This window comes from Marmota monax, unplaced genomic scaffold (assembly GCF_021218885.2).
Source record: "Marmota monax isolate L192 unplaced genomic scaffold, Marmota_monax_Labrador192_F-V1.1 WCK01_AAM20220418_F8-fsc00170, whole genome shotgun sequence".
Taxonomy (NCBI): Eukaryota; Metazoa; Chordata; class Mammalia; order Rodentia; family Sciuridae; genus Marmota; species Marmota monax.
The window spans coordinates 1,947,523-1,969,056 of NW_026692395.1; the positions used below are offsets into that span (position 1 = coordinate 1,947,523).

At 46.9% G+C, this 21,534-nt stretch overlaps 1 protein-coding gene across 2 annotated transcripts; it reads left to right on the forward strand.

Annotated features, from left to right (window-relative positions):
- The first annotated feature begins 3,102 nt into the window (after positions 1–3,102).
- Positions 3,103–18,686, forward strand: Ppp1r3f (protein phosphatase 1 regulatory subunit 3F). Of its 2 annotated transcripts, none has more exons than XM_046442546.2 (4): positions 3,103–4,121; positions 14,515–14,570; positions 15,216–15,298; positions 16,899–18,686. In XM_046442546.2, exons 1-4 carry the CDS (start codon positions 3,130–3,132, stop codon positions 18,201–18,203), a joined length of 2,436 nt encoding a protein of 811 aa, XP_046298502.1. In that variant the 5' UTR covers positions 3,103–3,129; the 3' UTR covers positions 18,204–18,686. The 2 variants fall into 2 exon arrangements, with proteins under 2 accessions (XP_046298502.1, XP_046298504.1); XM_046442548.2 differs by having other exon boundaries at positions 15,219–15,298.
- Positions 18,687–21,534: the final 2,848 nt, after the last annotated feature.

A 21,534-nucleotide genomic window follows, 5' to 3' on the forward strand; every position in this document is an offset into this window, starting at 1 on the left:
TGAACTATGTGTGATCTGGGTGGCTGAAGGAAACACCAAGATGGGGTGAGATCCTCCCAGCTTTAAGGTCTTCAGGGACCTTGTGTGTACAGCAAGTGCTTAACAGATCCGTTGTTGCCTGTGGGAGAGAGCACGGGAGGGGGTAAGGAGCATGCTTATAAGGAACAAGTCCCGGGGAGGCCCCCAAAATTGATGATCCATTGCTCCTTGCAGACTTGGGTCTGAACATTTCCCATGTCTCTCAGTAATTATACACCACACCAATTCTAGGAGACCACCTTCCCTGCCCTAGCACTTCTCTCCTCCTGGGAGAGGGGTCTGGGATTTTCTGTCAGGGTCTGAAGTATGGACTGCAACCTTCTTATAGCTTCCCATGACCATCTCTCCCTACTGTCACTTACTTTGTGAGAGATTGGTTAGAGAGGTGGGAGAAAAAGTGAATGAGGGTGGTGGTCCCAAGGATCTTAGGAAGCCACTTGAGTGTGGCAGGGGTGATGCTAATGCTGCTGAAAGTCAGGTTTGCAGAATGAAAGCCAGGGCCAGGTGAGCAGAGGGGCTGAGGTCACTACCTCCTCCCTAAACTGGACTATACCCTATTGCATAGAAGGATTCTGGGGGGAGAACATTGAAAGGACTTGGAATTTGGGGAGAATGAGCAAGATTAAACAGGTTAGGGAAAGTGCCCAGAGAAGAGGGTCTTTGACAAAAACTTGAAGGAGGTGAGATATCATGTATGTATCTATGGAACTCTAGAGGAAAGAGCCAGTGCAAAGGCCCTGATGGAAGAGTGTACCTGATGCGTACAAGGAGGCTGGTGTGGTTAGGGTGGAGTGAATGAGAAGAAGAATGTTAGGAGCTGAGACGAAAAGGCACTAGTGGGGTTAGACCATGCATGACCTTGTAGGTCATGGTAAGGACCTTGGCTTTTACACTTAGTGAGAGAGAACCATGGGAGGCTTGTGAGCAAAGGAGAGACATAAACTGTCTTAAGATTTAACAGAATGCCCTGGACTGCCAAATATAGAATGGAGTGCTTGGGTCGAGGGTGGAGGCAGGAGAATCAGCAAGGAGGAAGATACTACAGTAGTCTAGGTGACTGGTGACAGTGCTGGCAGTGAAGGAGGAGGTGAGAGGGTGGATTAGGGAAATATTTTCAATAAAGAACCCACAGAATTTGCTGAAGAATGAGAGTCTTGGGGCCAGACCAGGACATAGCTGATGCTCAAAATGCATGGGTAGGAATGGCATCCCTGGACTTCTTGCCAGTTTGAACTTTTAGGTGAGGAAATAAAATTTTATTTGTTTGAGATCTAATGATGTTTCTGCAACTTGTAGATTACATATTCTTTCCTGACCCATAACCCCATCCTGGACTCTAAGACTTAAAGAGAAGAGAGGCTGCTGGGGGGAATTGCCTCCCTCCTAGGGATGCTGTATTAGATGAGACAACGGCATGATCATAACCTGGCATACAGTAGGTGCTTGATAAATCCTCCCAGGGTGGAGGGGGAATATATGCATGTATATATTCAGTTGACAGAGGCTACAGTTCAGTAGGAGAAAAGACCTCAAAGGGAAAGTGAAAACAGTTTGGTAGATAGAAGCAGCAGAAGGAATAGTAGTCTTGGGTGGAAGAAATAGTAGGAGCAGAGATTCGAACAAAAAGAAGGAAGGTGAGGCCACTTAAGAGGTGTTGAGTATCACAGTTGGCAAGAAAGGCAGGGCTTTGATTTGTGGTTATATTAGCCAGTGTCTATCAATATGCCCAATTGACTCCTGGTAGCATAGAGTCAAGCTCAGCATTGCTGAAGTTAGAAAAAGCTAATCTTTCAAAAATTTCCATTTTCCATTTGGGCATTCATTCAACAGTGGTGCAAAATCCTGGAGACTGCTAATGATCAATCTGGGACATTAACGAATAATCAGGGGCATTCTTGGCTAGTGAATGGGGTTCAAAGCAAAGCCTGGGAGATAGGCGTGTAGGGGGAAATTCTTTTTGATTTCTTTGGTCTCACACTAAGGTGCTGTCTAGGCCTTCGGGCTCTCTGGGCATTTCCAGGACAATGGGGAGTCCTGGAAGGTTAGGGCGAAAGGAAAAATCTATGCTCCCCAGAGGCATACCCTTTCTATTGGATGCCTGCATTCTATGGTTCTGCTGCTAGACCACCCAACAGCTCAGGCTCTGCCTAAGCATTAGCCCCCTCTCTAGATTCCTTATTGGCTACTCTTGCCTTCCTTCGCACCATCTGCCCCGCCCCTATTGGCTCTGCTCTTTCCTCTTGCCGCTATACTATCTAGCTTTGGTATTGGTCAATCCCACGCTAGCACTGCCCTTTGAGTTCTCACTGGCTTCCCCCTGCCCCCCCCCCCCCCCCCCCCCCCCCGCCATTGGCTATCTGCCATCTCTCTTCCTTGCCCCTGCCTTCATCCCCATCCCCATTGGCTTTGCCCTGCTCGGTCCCACCTCTGTGGCGGCTCACACACCCCCCCCCCCCGTGGTCTCCTTTTGGTCTCTGCATTGGCTAGTTCCGCCCTGGCTCCTCCCCTTGAAGCCATAGAGCAGGCTTACAAGACTTTGCACTGGCACACTTCGGCTATTATCGTCATCTTGCCTCTACGTCACCTCTGCGCGTCTCCTCATAGGCTGTTCTCTGTTTCTGTCTTACGTCCCACTATCTACGCAACCCGCGGATCTCCCACTTTTCGGACCTGTGGGTTCGCTTCCTTATTCCCCCATCGCCTGAAGCCATTCCACCTCCCCGCTGCCCACAATGCCGCTCCCATTCAGACTTCCCTATTAGCTGTCCTACTCCTGCTCTCGGCCTCCTGGGCCCGCACCACCCCCATTCCCACCTCCCCATTGATTTCCCCATCATCCCGCCTCCCACACCGCCCACTCTCCAGCATCCCCATTGGCTGTGCCCTTCTCCTGCTCGCCATTCACCACCTACGTCATCCGTGCGCGGCTGCCCATTGGCTCTCTGCTACACCTGTCTTCATCTCGCCGCCTACGCTCCCCGTGAGCTGTACCCCCCCCCGCACTGGCCTTCCCATTGGCTGTCGGCCCCTTCAGGCCCTGCCCCCGCCGGTGCCGCCGCCGGTGCCGTCGGTGCCGCCGCGGCCGCCGATATGGCGCGCACGGCCCCTGTGGAGCCCCCGCTGCGGCATCCCGCGCCCCCATCACCGGCCGCGGGCGAGCCCCGCACCTCGGTTGAGGCGGCGGTGGCCCCGCGGAGGGTGCTGTTCGCCGACGAGGCCCTGGGGCTGCCGCTGGCGCAGCTGCGCCGCTACCGGCCGTGGGGCGGGCCCGGGGCGGGCAAGATGGCGGCAGCGGCCGGGCAAGATGGCGGCGGCGGCGGGGCTGATGAGGACGACGATGGCGAGGATGGGGATGAAGGGGAGGAGGAAGACGAGGTTATTCCCGAGCCCTCGCCGCTGTGCCCCGTCCCTGCTGGCGGGGGTTTTTATCTGGTGCCCACATTTTCGCTGCCGCCTGCGCCGGGCCGTCTGGAGCGCTTGGGGCGCGTCATGGTGGAGCTGGAGGCGTTGCTGCCGCCTCCCGGAGCGGTTCCCGGGGGTGCCGGGGTGTGGGTGCCTGGGGGACGCCCGCCGGTGCTGCGCGGGTTGGTACGCGTGCTGAACCGCTCCTTCGAGAAAGCGGTGCACGTGCGGGCCTCACACGACGGCTGGGCTTCCTTCTGCGACCACCCAGCGCGCTACGTCCCGCGCAGCCCGCCTGGTGCAGGAGCAGGAGGAACAGGAGCAGGAGATCCCATCCTGGATCCAGGTCTCGGCCTGGGCCCTGGCCAGGCATCTGCCTCCTCACCCGACGACGGCGGCCGCACCGACCGCTTTGCCTTCCAGCTGCCCTTTGCTGAGGGCGCGGGTGATGGGGCACGCCTCGACTTCGTGGTGCGCTATGAGACCCCCGAGGGCACTTTCTGGGCCAACAACCACGGCCGCAACTACACAGTCCTGCTCCGGATCGCACCCGCTCCCACACCCAGTGATGTCGAAGGGTTGCTCCAGCAGCAGCAGCTGGAGCCACAGCCTGAGTGCCAGGGTCCGGTGGAGGCTGAGGCCAGGCAGCTGAAGAGCTGCATGAAGCCGGTGAGGCGCAGGTAATGTCTGCCAGCGCCACCTCCGCCAACACAGGGCTGTATGTAGAATGGAGGGCAAGCATTCCTGCCCAGGAACCCCTTAGGCCTTATCTTCAGAACAGGGAGGAGAGTGCAGTCAGTCAAATAGTTGTGGAGGCCAAACATGTGCTAGTAACTGTTTTAATTATTGGGATTTTTCATTTATTCATTTATTGAGCTCCACTGTAAAGCCCTAAACAAAACAGACATCTTCCCTCTCAAGGATCATACAGGCTCCTGTGGGAGACAGTTTGAAAAAACAACAAGTAAGCAGATAAGTAGGGATAAGGTTAGCTGCTGAGAGGAAAGAAGTATGAGGAGATAGATTGGGAGGCAATGGTTGTTTTAGAGATTGTGTTCAGGGAGAGCCTTTTAGATGAGTCCTGGATAATGAGAAAGAAGAGATGGGGGGAAGAGAATTGGTAGAAAAGGGGCATCATTTAAACAGTCCCGAATGATAAGGAACAGTTATGTACATATAGGTAAGGAAGGTTCTAGATAGCATGAATGGCAAGTGCAAAGGCCCTGAGGCTGGAATGAATTTGGTGTGAATGAATGGGCAGTGTGCTGGAATGGAGAGAACTGAAGTGACATGGTAGTGTGGACCAACAGCCTTGCAAGTGATGAATAGGGAATCTGATCCCCATCTGACAGAAAAAATCAGGGTTCCAGAGGTGGAGAAACTGGTTGAGGAAGTGATGGCTCCTGGCTTTTTGACACCAGCCCTGTCTGACTTCGAAGTCTGTGCACGTTCTTTACTATTATGCTCTGTAATCTAGGTTGAGGCCTTCAGAGGTGAGGGACTGAGGCCATGCTCTCAGGGAAGCAGTGGTTTTGGCAGAGGCAGAACCAGATGGGGAGTAGACTTGAAGCTCATGTCCCTTTTTATTGCCACACTTCCAGTAACCATTCAGGGACTGGGAGAAAGAGCCAGTTCTATCCCAGGAAGCTTTGATCCAAGATCTTCGTAGGTTTCCTCCATTAACTTATATAAGTTTTAATGACAGCCACTAGGCCTGATTCTTTATGTGGCCATCTAAATATAGCTTGTGATCAGTAGGTTTTCTCTAAAATGCATACAATCCCCCATTCCTGGAAGGACTGGAAGTGGGAAAATGCTTTTTTTGGACCTTGTATATGCTTGACTAGATGTTGCTGGTTGCGGTGAGGTGTTTGTGGGATCTGTTGGTCCTGGGGAAGCTTTAGGCTGTGAGTGGTTCAGAAAGAAATACCTCGTGCCCAGCACTGTGATGCCCACATGTATTCTCAGCTTCTTGGGAAGCTGAGGCAGGAGGATCACTCAAGCCTACAAGTTTTGAGACTAGCCTGGGCAAAGTAGGTCCTTTCCCCCTAAAAAAAAAAAAAAAAAAAAAATTAAAAGAAAAGCCTTTCTTATGGCTGGTGGGCATATGTGCCTAAGTGAGTGAACAAGCAGTCAAGTGCCTGCTTACCACCCTGTGCCCCCCCCCCCCCCCCGGCACCAAAGAGTGTGGATTCTGGCGTTGTGGCTCAGTGGCAGTGCACTTGCCTAGCATGTGTGAGGCACTGGGTTCTTTCTTCAGCGCCATATATAAAAATAAATAAAGGCATGCCGTCCGTCTACAACTACAAAAAATAAAAATAAAAAGTGTGGATTTTGGCCAGGCACCGTGGCACACACCTGTAATCCCAGCAGCTTGGGAGGCTGAGGCAGGAAGATCGCAAGTTCAAAGCCAGCCTCAGCACCTTAATGAGGCCCTGTCTCAAAATATAAAATGGGCTGTGGTTATGGCTCAATGGTTAAGGCCCCCTTGGTTTAATCCCCAGTAATAACAACAACAAAAGTGTGGATTCTGGCATCAAATTGCCTGGGTTCAAATCCTAGCCATTTCACTTACCAGCTTTGTGAACTTGGCCAACTTATTTTTTTTAAGCATTTGATTCAGCTGTGTTTTTTAATCTTTATTTTATTTTTATGTGGTGCTGAGGATCGAACCCAGTGCCCTGCACATGCTAGGTGAGCACTGTACTGCTGAGCCACAACCATAGCCCCTTGGCCAACTTATTTAACCATACTGTGCCTCAACTGACTGTATCGTCTTCTGTAAAACAGGCGATTATGGGCACCTACTTTACAGGATACAAATGAAAGCACTCAGAACCAAGCCGGATTCAAAGTGCCATAGAGATGTTAGCTATATTGATGTTTAGTTATTCACATGCAGTTCTCGAAGTTCCCCTACTAGACTCAACTCCTATCACCAGCTGTGTGGCCTGGCCTCAGTTCCCTAATTTGCTAAAGGGGAGTGACCATTATGTGTGGTTGAGTCAAATACAGCAAATGTGGCCAAGGTAACTGAGGCATGGTAGTAGCTACGTAAGAGTGGCCAGCATTTACTGAACTCTGCTAAGAGTTCCAGGTCCATTCTCTCATTGAGGCCAAGTGTTCATGTATATGGTGTAGGTGCTGTAATGATGGTCTCCATTTAAGGGGGGAAACGGGGAACTCAGGTGAGCCAGTTTGCTCAAAGTCACTCAGCTAGTGAATGACAGGACCAGGTAGAAATGCTAAGGACATTATTTTTTTTAAAGTGCTGATCCTCTTTGAAGTTCTGGCAGGGTTCAGGGAAAATTCTGGATTTCATTCTTGGTGTTCTCAATGTGTTGTGCTTTCCTTTTGCCTTTATGTTTTATTGAGGTATACCTACAGAAAATGCACTGCTTAAGCATACGACCCAGTGGATTTGTACATATGTATGCACTTATATAACCACTTCCCAGATCAAGAGATCCAGTAGTTCTAGTGCCCCAGAATTGCTTTCATTTCTATCATTTTTCCCAAGTTGTCATCTCAACCTGCTGTCATGGGAGCCCTTTCTATAAGATGAGACAGTTTGAGTAACAGAGTTTGGTCATTTTTAAGAGTTGTGAAAAGCAAGGGACAGAGAAATCAAAACCTTGCTAGGGCAAGGTGGGTGGAAAGGGTGTTTTTCTTTTAAAATACATGGGTGGTTTTAAGGAGAAATTGAAGCAGCCCGTTTAGACAATTGTTTTGGTAGGTGGCCCCAGGTCTGTGGTTCCTAACATGACTTGTGATATTATTTTAAGTGGGCAGATGGCTTTTTGATAGTTTCTTTATCTTTTGATCTCAGCTCTTGCAAAGGGGAGGCTGGTGCTCATTGCAAGATCAGCGATAAGGTTTTCTTTGTAGGTTGGTGGCTTTCCTGGCGAGTACATTTCAACTTATTATTGTTTTAAAACCTGTGTGCTGCTGATTACTTGGAGCGCTGTTGAAGAGCCACCCCCTGTGATCCAGACCTCTGGGGAAATAGTGAAGGATCTCAGGGGATATCCTTTACCTGTGGGAGCCCCGTTGTAGAGGGCTTCAGGAAATACTGGCTGTAGACCCCCTATGCACTGGATATGACCATGCCAGGTGGGGGAAATGGGAGAAGTCTGGTGGTCATTGGGATGTAATTCAAAAGCCCCAATGGCCGCTTTCCCTGGGTTGTGGGACCAGGCTTTCAATTCCCCATTAGGCTTACAGATAATCCATCAACAAATGTTTATTGATAACCTTCTGCATGCTGGGCACAGTGCTGGGTTCAAGCAGGGGAAAGGAGATTCAGACTGGTCTTAACATAACCAAGGGCTTTTGTGGAGCTGGGAGGGAGGGGCAGTGTGGAGAACTTGTCATGTGAGACCTGGCTGAGACCCTGCTCTTTGCTAGGCACTTTGCCAAATATTTTTGTGCATTGTAGTTACACCTGACAGCGGACCCTGTGAGCTGTGTTTTTTTGTTTTGATTTTTTCTTTTAGTTGTTGATGGACCTTTATTTTATTTATTTATTTTTATGTGGTGCTGAGAATCAAACCCAGTGCCTCACACTTGCAAGGCAAGTGCTCTACCACTGAGCCACAACCCCAGCTCCACTGCATTGTTTTTAATCCCTCTTTCTTAGAGGAGCAAACTGAGGTTCCTAGAGTCCCAAGTTCCAGGGCCGGTGTGGAAAGGAGCCCTCTTGGTCTACCTTGGCTTAACACTCCAAGAAGGTCACCTGTTCCTCTTAAAAACAAAGACCAACAAAGCCTAACCATGGCCTTCAAGCACCTTCCACTCTAGTCTCCCAATCTGGCCTCTGCTGGCTTCTAGGCTTTCCTCATACTGGACTCTGTTCCTGAGTTCTTTCAGCCTCGTCTTTCTGTCACTCCCAGGGCCCTGGCTCTTTCCTGCTTCAGGACTTTTGCTCATGTTCTTTCCTTTACTGGTAATGTTCATCTCTAGCAGTCTCGTGGAGTGGATCCTGCAGTTCTAAGAGGGCTTCCTAGGGAAACCCATCCACTTCAAGCTCCTTGGGTTCCCAGTTTTTCTCATAGTACTGGGAAGCCTAGCAGGCATGCCCTGTTACAGCATGTTATAGCATGCACAGCATATGAGCCCCACCCCAAATTCTCGATCATTTACTACCCTGCAAGGCAGTCCTGCTGTATTTTTCTGACCCACTGTTGTCGCTTTTCTCATGTAACTTTTTCAAATGTTCTTTATGTTCACATTTCTCCTCCTGCTTCCCAAAACACAATAGAAACCATAAGAATGGAACTCCTTACAATTTGCAGCCTCTAAGTCAAGTTCTCCTCTCCTGTGTTACAGGTGAGGAAAAGTCCCTTCACCTTTAGGCCAGTTCCTCCTCCTATGCTCCAGGTTCCAATTTTCTTCTACCTGCTGCAGAATATGAACTCGACAATCCCCGTTTTTGTCCTGGCAGCTTTTCTACTGCCCTCCCTGATCCTCTCTGTTGACCTTTCCCCCTGCCAGTGTTGCTATCTCTACTGATCTCCTCTCTGCCCTTGGCTCCTGGCCAGCACTGTAGTAATCTCCCTCCCCATTCACTCCCACCCTATGGGAAGGATTGGCCACATGCCCTTTCTCTCCCTGCTCACCCCTATGTATTCCGTCAGCCCCTTGCATCAGCAACATTCCATAGGAGATTTTTCGGTTTTCTTGTAGTGGCTGACCACTCCTAATGAAGTCATTTCCTTCCTTGGCGTTGGGATCACACTCTGTTACTTTTCCTCTGAACTCTCTGGCCCTTTTCTTTCACCCTGCTTTTTTAGCCTTGTATCTGAACTTGGTATTTCTACTTGACTGAGTCTTAATGGTTCCTCAAATTAAACCTTATTCAGGGCTGCATTCATCCCCTCCTCTTCTCAGTGCTCCAGAGCAACCTCTTACTCCCTTGATCCCTCCCTTGCTTATTTTCATTCTAAGCATTCTTAAGCTCTCAACATCCCTGTGGTCTGGGCCAAGGCCCCTTGTTCTAGAACATTCTTTGCTTTTTTTTTTTTTTTTAAGGCACTGACCTCAGTTTGTAGTTAGACATTTATTAAGGGGTTACTGGATAACTCTGCCCTGATAGACTGTAAGCTCCGTGAGGGGTAGGGATACAGTCTGCTTTTGGTCACCACTGTATTTTGCAGGCCTGCCATGGTGCCTGGGATTTAGCAGGTGCTCAATAAATGTTTGTTGAAAGAACGAGTTTGAGTATTTTTTTAATGTCTTCTTCCACAGTGAATTGTAAGCTTCCTAGTTGGGTTTGCTCACTGGTGTATGTCCAGGGTCGGTCACTGGGATGATGCACAATAAGGCCTCAGTGGGTTTTAGGTGCACTTATAACTGAATGGATGGGATCCAACTTGATAATAACTTAATAATGTAAGTTGGCAGCCTTAGGGCCAATGGGAGCAATTAGAGTTGAAATAGGATGGGTCAGAGGTTATCAGAGGTGTCTGGAGAGAGGATTTAATGAAAAATGACACCCATTTTATTCCATAGAAAATTGATAGGGCATCACAGTTAAGGATGTGGGCCTGAGGTCCTTCATTAAGAAAGTGGAAGAGCTGGGAACTAAGCCTGGGAGATTCTGCTCTGGTACCCCAGTTCTTAACTGCTCTACCAGGCTGGGGAGTGTGTCTTACCAGCTGGGCACCACTGGGCATGTAGCTTTCTTTTTCAGATCCTCAGTTTCCCTCAGTGCAAATTTGAAGAGAATTACTTTTAAGCACTTTATAGACACTTTTCATATATTTCTTCAGTTCACTTAACTGACTGAGGGAGGAAATCACTATTATCTGCTCTTGATAGATGAGAAGAGTGTGACGTAGAGAGGCTAAATAACTTGCACCAGGTTACTCTGCTAATAGGTGGAAGGGCTGGGATTATTAAAACTTGCATGTTCTGACCATTTATTGAGATGTGAAATCAATTTATTGGGTTCTAACCAATACTAAAAAGTGGCATAGAAGTACCAAGCATGTCACACTATGTAGGAAAGGTAAGTATTGTTTCAAATTCAAAGAACAACCATTTTTCAGTTCTATATGTGTGAATATATTTACTCATGAGTGGGTGTGCTGGGTTATGATGTAAAATGGTTTCCTTACTGGTGGGCTATGGCTAGGGAATTGTCACAGCAATAAGTGAAACTCACGGCATGATAAATGCTTTCCTCCCTCCACCTTGCCATATTATAAGTCTCAAAGTTGAGGCTGACATTGCTTGGGGAAGGTGAGGCAGTGTCCCACATAACTTGGTGGCTTTCACATCTGCCTTCAAACCCCATTCTTTCCTGAAAGCAAAGGCCTAGGGTAACTGTGATTCCAAGTATCACAGGGCAGATTTCTGAAACTGCCTTTACACCCCCCCCTCCCCCAAGAGTCAGCAGCAGCATCAGATTGTGTCCATGGGAGCCGGGAACTGCTGAGTTTCCCTTTGGTTTCAGTGCCTGACCCACTTTGGGCTGGCAACACTCTTTGAAGATGTGAGTGCTGAGGGCACTCAGCTCTTGGGTGGTGTTGGTGGTAGCAGGGATGTGACTGTTCTTGAGAGTCTGCTTTGCTTTTCTCCATGAGGCTTGCCAGCCCTCTCTTGCTTGTTCACTGTCTAACCCTGGCAACTCATCTTTCTGGTGTGTGTCTGCTGGCCTAGGCAAAGGCTGGTGCCACCTCTTTCTAAGATCTCTCTCCCCGATTTCCTTAGGTACTGTGAGTTCAGCAGTTCCTTGCAGGAGAAATTTTCACACCCAGGAGATTGGTGTGCAGGCCTTAGCCCCTTCCAAATAACACCGACTTGGGTATTGCTCACAAGCACTCCCAAGGTTCTTGCCCGAGACAACCGCAGCAATTGGTGCCATGGCCTTCTACTGCCTACAACCCTTGAGAGGATGCCACGTGGCATTTGTGGGACTGGTGCCAAAAGAGCAGGTTTCCTTCTTGAAAATTAGCAGGCGCACTGTAGGTACAGTTTTGTTCTTAATATCTCTCCCCATTTTTCTAAGAATCCTTCTTCTGTTACTGATCAGTGAGTCAGTATACACTTGTTCTTGATTTCCCTTACTGTCCTCATTTTGATTGTAGTCAGAGCTGCCTCTAAAATTGTTATCGTGGACGACAGTTCAAGGATATATCTATATTTTAGGCCTCCAATTTCAGATACTGTCTTCAAAATGGAGCTCCCCTTGTATGTTATTAGTGTGGTGTGGAGTGAGTGTGCATAGGGACAGTTCCTTAAGCCTTACTTTCTGCATTTCAAATGACTTGGTATATCAATGAAAAGGGCCTGGTTTTGGAGAAGTGAACAATAAATGCTGGTGCCTCCTGCTTTCATTTTTCTGACTTTGAGTTTAGGAGAACAACTTGTTTGCTTCTGTGGACTCTGTGGACCCTGGGATAGGCTCAGTTGCTTGACCTGAGTTTTAGATGTTCCTCTTAGACTTGTCAAAGTGCTGCTCTGGCAGTTGAAGGATTTCTTTTGTATTTTTCTTCCCCCATTTCTTCCTCCAGATGAATTGTGGAGACCTTTGCCTTTTGGCTGACTGCTTCCTGAGTTCTTCCCTTTTCACTTGCACATTTAAGCCACTTTGTAGTGGCTTTTAGAAACTTGGTTGTCACGCATGTCAGAACTGGGCCAGATGGCAGGAAGGCTTGCCTAGTCCTGTCCCTGGGAGGGCGGGCTGGCTTTCTGTTCAGGAGTATTTTTGAAGCGGCTTGCTTTAGAAGATCCTAGGAAGATTATTTTTATTTTTTTTTAACAAGCACTGACTTCGAGCTGTTGGGCAGAGATCATGTTGAGCCACAAGTTCATAGGCCTGGATTTTAAATCTACAGAGGGGACTAGTACAGGACTATGGTGATTTGCTCTGAATCCCTGTTTCTCAACTGTGAGGTACAGGGAGTTGATCTCTGGGATCCCAGCATTACCCATCTGAAGTCCTGTAGTATTCTGATTCAGATGCCTCTCTGTGGGATGTTTAAGCCCTAAACCAGAGAGAATGATAGACTCTCCTTTCCAAGGCTTTCCAGATTCTAGATTCGTATACATAGTTCAGGCTTCTTCCTCAAGGGTGATAATAAAAAGTTCTGGCAACCTTTGTCCTTGTTGGTCTTCTAGCCCACATGACCATGGAGGCAGGGAAACTGGGAATGAGTAAGGAGGGCAAAGGGCAAGTCCAAAGAAAAGGCTGGATGAAGGAGTAGGGAGAAATCTTGTATTATTGATGCCTCCCTTTATCTACTTCTAGAAAGTGTTGGAAATCAAATTGGGTAAGACCCCAGTCTTTCTCATCTAAGAAGTGGCAGCATATTGATTCAAAACCAGAAGGCCTGTGTCTCAATCCTGTCTGCATGACTGTAAGCCACTTACACCATCTCCAGATCATCATATGTAGGATGGGAATAATAGCACTGCATAGTTTAAAGGATTAGAAGTACCTATCTCAGGGCACTGTGAAGATTAAATTAATATATGTGAGGCACACAGACCAGTGCCTTAATACCATAGTACATACATACAGGTCAATTAGTGATACTGTTTTTTTTTTTTTTTTTTTTGGTACCAGAGATTGAACTCAGGGGTGCTTAACCACTGAGCCACATCCCTTGCCCTTTTTTATATTTTATTTAAAGACAGGGTCTCACTGAGTTGGTTAGGGCATTACTAAGCTGATGAGGCTGGCTTTGAACTCACAATCCTCCTGCCTCTGCCTCAGCCTCCTGAGCCGCTGGGATTACATGCATGTGCCACCACGTCCAGCTTGATATTCTTTATTTGTGAAGGCAAGTGATGCGGTGTTTTCACAAAGTTTCAGCTATTTCTAGTAATGTCAGTATCACCCCATTGCCTCTCAGGAAGAAAAGTCTAAGCTTCCCTCAGGTCTCTGAAACTGTAATCAGTGCTTCCTTCATTCACCTTATCTGTACACATTTGATACTCGTAAGAAAGTAAGAATAGTGATTTCTTCATCATGAGACACCAACCCTGGCAAGGGAGGTATCTGGTTGAAATATACTTGGTTTATGTCACTTAAGTCAGACTTAGCTGGCAAGGGAGCAATAGCCACTTCCTATTGATTTAGCCCTGCTGTGTGCCAGGTCCTGATATATGGCTTTCCATTCTCATTCCTCTTCATTTCCCTGTGCTTGATGTGCATATCCTGGCTTATGTTACAAGTGAGAAGGTGACATGATATGGCAGGCTGATCTGGGCATGGGCAAGGGCTAGTGAAGGGACCCAGGCCTTTCTGACCCCTTTCCCATTCTCCATTTACTTTTTCTTTCTTCCCCCTGTTGACTCCTGTGTCCCAAAGTCTTTTTCCTCTGCCCTTTCTTGGAGAAGATGGCTTTGTCCCCAGACAGGAATGGACCATAAATAAATGATCCAGTTTTTTTCTTATTGTGGGATTAAACCCAGTGATACTGTACCTCTGAGTTGCATCCCTGGCCCTTTTTATTATTATTTTTTACTTTGAGATAGGTTCTTACTAAGTTGTTGAGGCTGGCCTTGAGCTTGTGATCCTTCTCTCTCAGCTTCCCAAGTTGCTGGGATTATGGGCAAGCTCCACTATGCATAGTGAACCAAACATGTTGAAGCTGTGCACAAGACTGTTTGCTGAAGTCTGCTTTTGACCCAAAAGTAAAGGAAACAACCTACTTGCTCAGCAGAAAGGGAATAGCTATGGAAATTATAACAAGCCATAAGATATGACTATTAAGCAGCCATTTTCAATGTTTGCAAAATCCTGTAATGTTTCTTACTGATAAATCATCAAAGCCAGCTGTAAAAGTATGTAGAATCTAAACAGTTTCAGAGAATGTCTGGAATGAAATTTTCCATAATGGTAATAGTGGTAGCCTCTATCTGATGTGTGTGATTGCTTTGTTTCCTGTATATTTATACTTTCCTGTATTTTGCAAAATTTCCATAAGCGTGTAGGACTTTTCAGCAGAAAGTAGCAGCTGTCAGGTGAGGATAGGCCACCACAGAGGTGCAGAAGGTACCCACGGGTGGCAGAACTGGTCTCTCAGGGCATGAGATCTATGTGCTCTCTCCTCTGCCCCACAGGCCTCATGAAGAGGAGCTGAGGATGAAGAACATGGATGATAATACCCCTGCCATGGGTAAGCACCTGGCAAGCTTTGCAGTTCTAGTCCCTTTTTATAACTCATTTGTTTTTGCTTGTTTGCAGTACTAGGGATTTGAACCTAGGGACTTGTACATAAAGTGCTCTACCTTCAGGCCTTCTAGCCCCTTCTTTTTTTCTTTTCCTTCTTCCAAGGGTGCTTTACAGCAATTTAACAAGCTCAAAATAAAAAAGCTTAAGCTACATCCCCAGCCATTTTTTATTTTGAACTTGTTAAATTGCTGAGGCTGATCTTGAACTTACAATCCTCCTGGCTCAGGATCCTGAGTCACTGGGATTACAGGTGTGTGCTGACACACCTGGTGAAGCAACAATAATATTAAATACTACTACTTCTACTACTAATTATTATTATTATTATTTGTAGCACTGGGGATTGAACCCAGGGCTTTGTGCATGCTAGGTAAGTGATCTACCACTGAGCCACATCCCAAGCTCCTGTCATTTCATTCTTCCTACCCTTTTTCTTTCTATAAAAATGAAGTGGTACCCTCTGCCTTAGACTGCCACAGAAAGCTTCAGAGACAAACTGCCAGTTGGCCACACTCGTAGATTTTCTTAATAAAATAAGACATGCTTTTACACCTGTCTTGCTCCAACACTTTCCTTCTCTTCTCTTAAGCAGAACATCTTGATGTCCAGGAGTCACTGGGCCCCTTGGTGGCCCCTACCCCTCTCCGTCCATGGCCCCAGATGACCCTTCAGGTAAGCAGGCCCTTGCATCCTGGGGGTAGACAGCCTAAAGTGTAACCTCAGCTGGACTAGGTAGTGGAGCCAAGAATGAACTCTGGGTTCATTCTAGGTCAGAGGGAGTTTGCAAAAACCAGAAGCTGATAGGGAGGGGGAGAATCAGTGATTTACCTGGGCTTAGGGAAATTTCAGTCGTTAATTTGGCAAATATTTAGGGGTGCTTTCTGTGTTTAGACACTGGAAACACAGTGGTAAACAAAAATGCTGTTTGCATGGGGCTTACATGTTAGGTGAGATACAATAAAATAATAGTTAAAATACATAGCATATTGTTATATGAAGATGAATACTAAGGGAAAAACTGAAGGGAGAGGGAGAGAAGGAGAGAGAGACACAGAGAGAGATATGGATGTTTACAGCTTTAGATCAGGTGGACTGGGAAGGACTTAGCAAAGATTGAGATTTGAGAGAAGATCTAAAGATGAGAGAGTGAGCCATGGGGATAACTAGATGAGCATTCCAGGCAAGTACAAAGTTCCTGAAGTGGGGCCATGACTAATGTGTGAGGGACAGGGGAGGCTATTGTGGAGGGAGCAGAGTGAGTGGGGGGCAGAATGGTGGGAGTTAAGGTTAAGAGAGGTGGCTGGGGATAGATTGGACAAGGTTTTGTGGGCCACAGTGAGGACTTAGGCTTTTATAGTGAGAGTGGGAGCCACAGGAGGGTTGTGAGTAGAGGAGGGACTTGGTCTGACCTTGGATTTAACAAGCTCCCTCTGGCTGCTACCTGGAAATAAGCTGTTAGGGGAGGATAGAAACAGGGATGCCAGGGAGGAGGAGGAGGCCATTGCAGTGGTCTGGGAGAGCCCTGATGGTGGTGGCAGGGGAGGAAGGGACATCTCAGAGCTGTGTGTGTGTGTGTGTGTGTGTGTGTGTGTGTGTGTATGTATATGTTTTAACTTCTTATTATAAAAATTTCCAAATATATATAAATGTAAAGAGACTAGTATAATGAACTCACATATACCATCACCTAGTTCCAACAAATATCAACATGTGTCCATTCCTACTTTCCATACTCCCTGCCTCCCCTCTCATTTTCTATGGAATTGTTTTGAAAAAAAATTTAGACATAAATTGAGTGTGATGGTGCACACCTGTAATCCCAGAACTTGGGAGGCTGAGACAGGAAGATTGCAAGTTTGAGGCCAGCTTCAGCAACTTTCGCAACTTGGCGAGACCCTGTCTCAAAAAAAAAAAAAAAAAAAAAAAAAAAAAAAAAATATATATATATATATATATATATAGGCTGTGGATATAGCTCAGTGGTAAAGTACCCGATTTCAATCCCCAGTACCAATATATGTCCATATCTATCTATATCTATTTATTTATCTATCTAATAATCTACCTACCTACCTATTTACTTACGTAAATACCTATCTGGATGACAGAGTCGTTGGAGTTTAAAGAATTCAAGAGGGCTCTTTAAGGCATTATCCAGAAACTCCTGTTGGGCTGGGTGTGGGCTGTCACTTGTTCTTATTGTCTTGCTTGTCCCTCCCCTCCTCTACTTCATTCCCTTCCTTTTCTCTCCCTATTCCCATCATGGCTCCAGGTTTCTGAAGCTACTGCAACTGGAAAACCCCCAGAAGAAGGTGACATCCCTAGAAGCAGTCCACCTGTGGCTTTTACAGAAGTCCCCCAGGCACCAGCCATCAGGATTCCCCCCTCCACCCCTCTCTGTGGTCTGGGTGGCTTCCCCAGGGACCAGGCCTCAGGGCCCGATGCAAGTGAGGGTGCCACGGGGCCCTTCCTGGAACCCAGCCAGCAACAAGTTGAGACCACGTGGGAAGTATTGAGTGAGAGTGGAGGGGGTCGAAAGGACCCCATGGTGGGGGCTATTATGGATGAGCCTTCTGGGGGTCTGGAGGTCGTGAGTGGGTTGGAGGAGCTGCTTGGCGAAGACACCATTGACCAGGAGCTGGAGCAGCTCTACTTATCCCACCTGAGCCGCTTGCGGGCTGCTGTGGCTGCAGGTGGGGCAGGGGGTGGTGGGGAGGGCCCCACAGATGGAGGGATGTCCCCCAGCCATCCCCTGGGCATACTCACGGACCGTGACCTGATCTTGAAGTGGCCTGGCCCTGAGAGGGCCCTGAACAGTGCCCTGGCTGAGGAGATCACTCTGCACTATGCGCGCCTGGGGCGTGGTGTGGAGCTCATCAAGGACACCGAGGACCCTGATGATGATGGGGAGGGTGAAGAGGGGCTCTCCATCACTCCCTCCAGCCCTGAAGGAGACAGCCCCAAAGAATCGCCTCCGGAAATCCTCTCTGGGGCCCACTCTATGGTAGCCACTATGGGAGATGTGTGGCTCCCATGGGCAGAAGGCTCAGGATGTGACAGCCCTGTGGTTCTGGGTACAGAGGGCCAATTTACTGGGGATCCAGAGAAAGGGGTGGGTAAGAACACCACTTCTTTGCACATGAATAGGATCATAGCTGGGGTGACGAGGTCCCCAGGGGAAGCCGGGACAGAAGCCCCGATGGAGGTCACTGGTGAGTTGGCAGACAGCTTGGTTTCTTTATCTGGCAAAGAACCAGCTGCTCCAGTCCTTCTGCAGGAGCAGAATCCCACCCTCCTTGGTCCTGTGGAGGCTGAGGTCTGTCTTTCTAGTGTGGCCAGACCTCATGTGATCTCCCAGGATGAAAAGGGTGCAGACCCAAACCTTGAGCCCTCAAAGAAGTCTCCCACCCTAGCAGCCCCTGCAGAATGTGTATGTGGCTTACCTCCTCAGCTCCGGGGGCCCTTGACCCAGACTCTGGGAGTCCTGGCTGGGCTGGTGGTCGTCCCTGTGGCTTTGAACAGTGGTGTGTCCCTCCTGGTGCTTGCGCTGTGCCTCTCTCTGGCCTGGTTCTCGTAGGGGATGCTTGTGGGATCAGCAATAACAGGCTTCCCCATCTCTAGGGTCTGGGGAGGGGCAGTCCCTCTACCACCCCACAGGGTTGATATGAGATTTGTGGCCTGTGCAGTGAGGGACCTTGGTCCTTTGCTTCTGAGAATGCTCGATTGGAGAGAGCCTTCCTTGTCCTGGAGCTGTCCACTCAGCATGGGACTCCCTGCAGTGATACCCATGGAGAGGAAGGGATAGTGGGTGATGTGAGAAAAAAGGACTTTTAGAATGAAACCAGGCATGTCCTCCCCCACCCCACCCCGAGCCTGTATTTATTTTTGTATAATTCTCTGGACGAGGGAGAGTGGTCGTGAGCTGGTCTTGGGGCACAATTACCCAGAGAGATATTTATTAACAGCCAACCTGTGCAACCTGCTGGAGCTTTATTTTTAATTTAATTTATATAGAGTACCTATTATTATATGCCACAATAGAGCTCTATGAGAAACCATGTGTCTTGCTGTGCAATGGTCTCCTGTTTGGGTCTGAGTGTACAGGGTGGTCACATTCTGGAGGAAGATTATGGTGGGGAATGGGTGGTGGATGTGACCCTGCCTGCTGCTACCACTTCAATATGTCCCTGGGTATCTGTGTTTCCTCATGTCATGGTCCTAATACGTGTAGTCCTTTGGTCTTTCCACATTCTGCCTGTGGGAAACTGCCTGTGTATATAAGGTTGGTGGTGGGATCCAGAGAGGAAGAGTTGTGGCCACATCAGGGTTTGGTGTCAGTTACATGGCTGCAGTGTTGACTGTAGTCATTTTTGGTTACAGGGATATGAGCTGTGAATCAGTCAAAAGGTTTTGAGGTTACTGAAAAAACAGACCTAGACCCAGCAGGAAGACCCCTCCAACCTCCAAACAGGGGAGGCCTCAGAAAGGACAGAGGAATTAATGTACTGTGAAAAATTCTTACCAGAGTTGCTGTTCACAGACATCACATTTCTACTCAAAACAGGAAACCCAGAAGCTTTGAAAGAAAGGGTACATATATCTATTGCATGCAAATAAAAACTCTTTGCATAGCAAAACAAAACCCCATATATGTATTTACTTTACAGCAAAACTTTTCATATATTTATAGCAGCTTTCTTTAGTTCTTCATTGCTCCAATGCCTTTCTGAAATTACCCCAGTTTTTTTTCCCAACCACTTCATCAAAATGGCTGAAGTTACTGATGATGTTCACATTGACCAAACTACAGTTAAGTCTCAGACCTCATCTTATATAGCCTCTTAGCAGCATTTGACACACTTAGTTATCTCTATTTTCAGCCCTTTCTTCACATGGTTTCCAGGATGCCACATGCTCCTAGCTTTCCTCTTTCACTGGCTACTTTTGTAAAACAGTTCCCCTGGCACTTAGTAACTGCTCAACATGTACCCATTGAATGAAATACATGAAGGAACAAACAAATATACATGAGGATATACAGAGAAACATGGCCAGAAAGCTTAGTTGGTCACTCAGTGGTTACAAGCTCAGTTCAACTCCACAAGTATTGACTGGCCACCTCTTCTCTGTTCTGTGGATACACAGAAAGGAGCTCACAGTCCAGTGGGGGTGACAGAGAAAGAATTTCAGTGCAGTATGGCCAGTGCATCAACAATGATAGGTCCAAGGGGCTGTTGGAGCCCAGGACAGATGCTTGGCCCAGTTCAGGGAGTCTGGAAATCTTGGAGGATCTAGTGCCTGGACTGGGTTTTCAAAACCAGTAAAGAATCCACGAGATGATGAAGGGGAGGAGAGGCAGACTCATCAGAAGAAATAGCACCTAAGAGTCTGGAAGAGGAAAACAGCTAGTGAACAATTGAACACCCACACATCTCATCTGCTTTTCAAGGAGGATATTGTGACTGTCCAGTATCAACACCCAGATATATTTGTCTTTCCATTGATGTGGTAATTAATTTGATGCCTAAAAAGGCAACTTCATGCCAATTTGGTTGATAAATTATGTCAACTGGACAAATGACTACAGACATATAATTTGCCAAAAGTGTCTCCAAAAGGAATAGAACACTTGAATAGGCCCATAACAATTGAAGAAGAAACTGGGAGCCAACAGTTTTCCCATACAGAAACACTATCTTCCCAGATAGCTTTGCTGTTGAAATACTGAGGAAACAAAAAATGCAAATTTTACCAAAGCACTTCCAGGGTGTAGAAAAAGAGGGAGCATACCAAATTCATTTTATGGGGCTGATATAATCTTTGTTTTAGAACTTGATGAATCATGGGCTGGGGCTGGGGCTCATTGGCAGAGCACTTGCCTTGAACATGTGAGGCACTTGTTGGATCCTTGGCACCACATAAAAAAATAAACAAAATAAGTATATTGTGTCTATGTATAACTAAAAATATTTTAAAAACTTGATGAATCAAAAAATAATAGAACAATCTCAAGAAAATGGATGCACATATTCTAAATGAAATGATAATTGCCTGGACACAATGTGTTTTATAAAGTTTAATATGACCAAGTAGGATTTAGTCCCAAAATGTACTTGTTTTAATATTTGAACTCAACATAATTGGCCTCATTCACAGATTAAAGGAGAACTTCCAATCATCTCAATAGATAGGGAGATAGGATTAGATAAAATTTGACATCTATTCATGATTTAAAAAAAAACTTAGCAAAACAGTCAAATGGACATTTTTAGGTTAAAGGGTATATACAAAGCATTGCATATTTGAATGTTTATAGCTTTGGCATTGGGAATGTGCCAAGGATGGCTGCTACAGCCATTTCTACTGAGCCTTGCACTGGTTTAATAGCCAGTATAATAATGTAAGGGAAAGAAAACACTTAAATGTTGGATATTAGGAACAGAATTGTTATGTGTAGGCAATACCATTGTATATGTAGAAAATGTAATTTATGGGTAAATTATTAAAATTACTAGGAATTTAGAAAGATTTCTGGGTACAAAAATCTATACTTAAAAATGTATTTGGCTTGGCATGGTGGTGTATGTCTATAATCCCAGCAGCTCTGGAGGCTGACGCAGGAGGATCTCAAGTTCAAAGCCAGTTTCAACAATTTAGCAAGGCCCTAAGTAACTCAGCAAGAACCGTCTCTAAATAAAGTACAAAAAAGGGCTGGGGATGTGCCTCAGTTGTCAATGTCTCTGGGTTCAATCTCTAGTACCAAGATAAATAAATAATAAATAAAAAAGAGCTGGGGGTGGGGTGTAGCTTGTTTGGCAGAGTGTTCCTGAGTCCCATTCCACCTCCCCAAAATAGTAATCAAATAAAAATCTATTGCTTGGGCTAGGGATGTAACTCAATGGCTTATC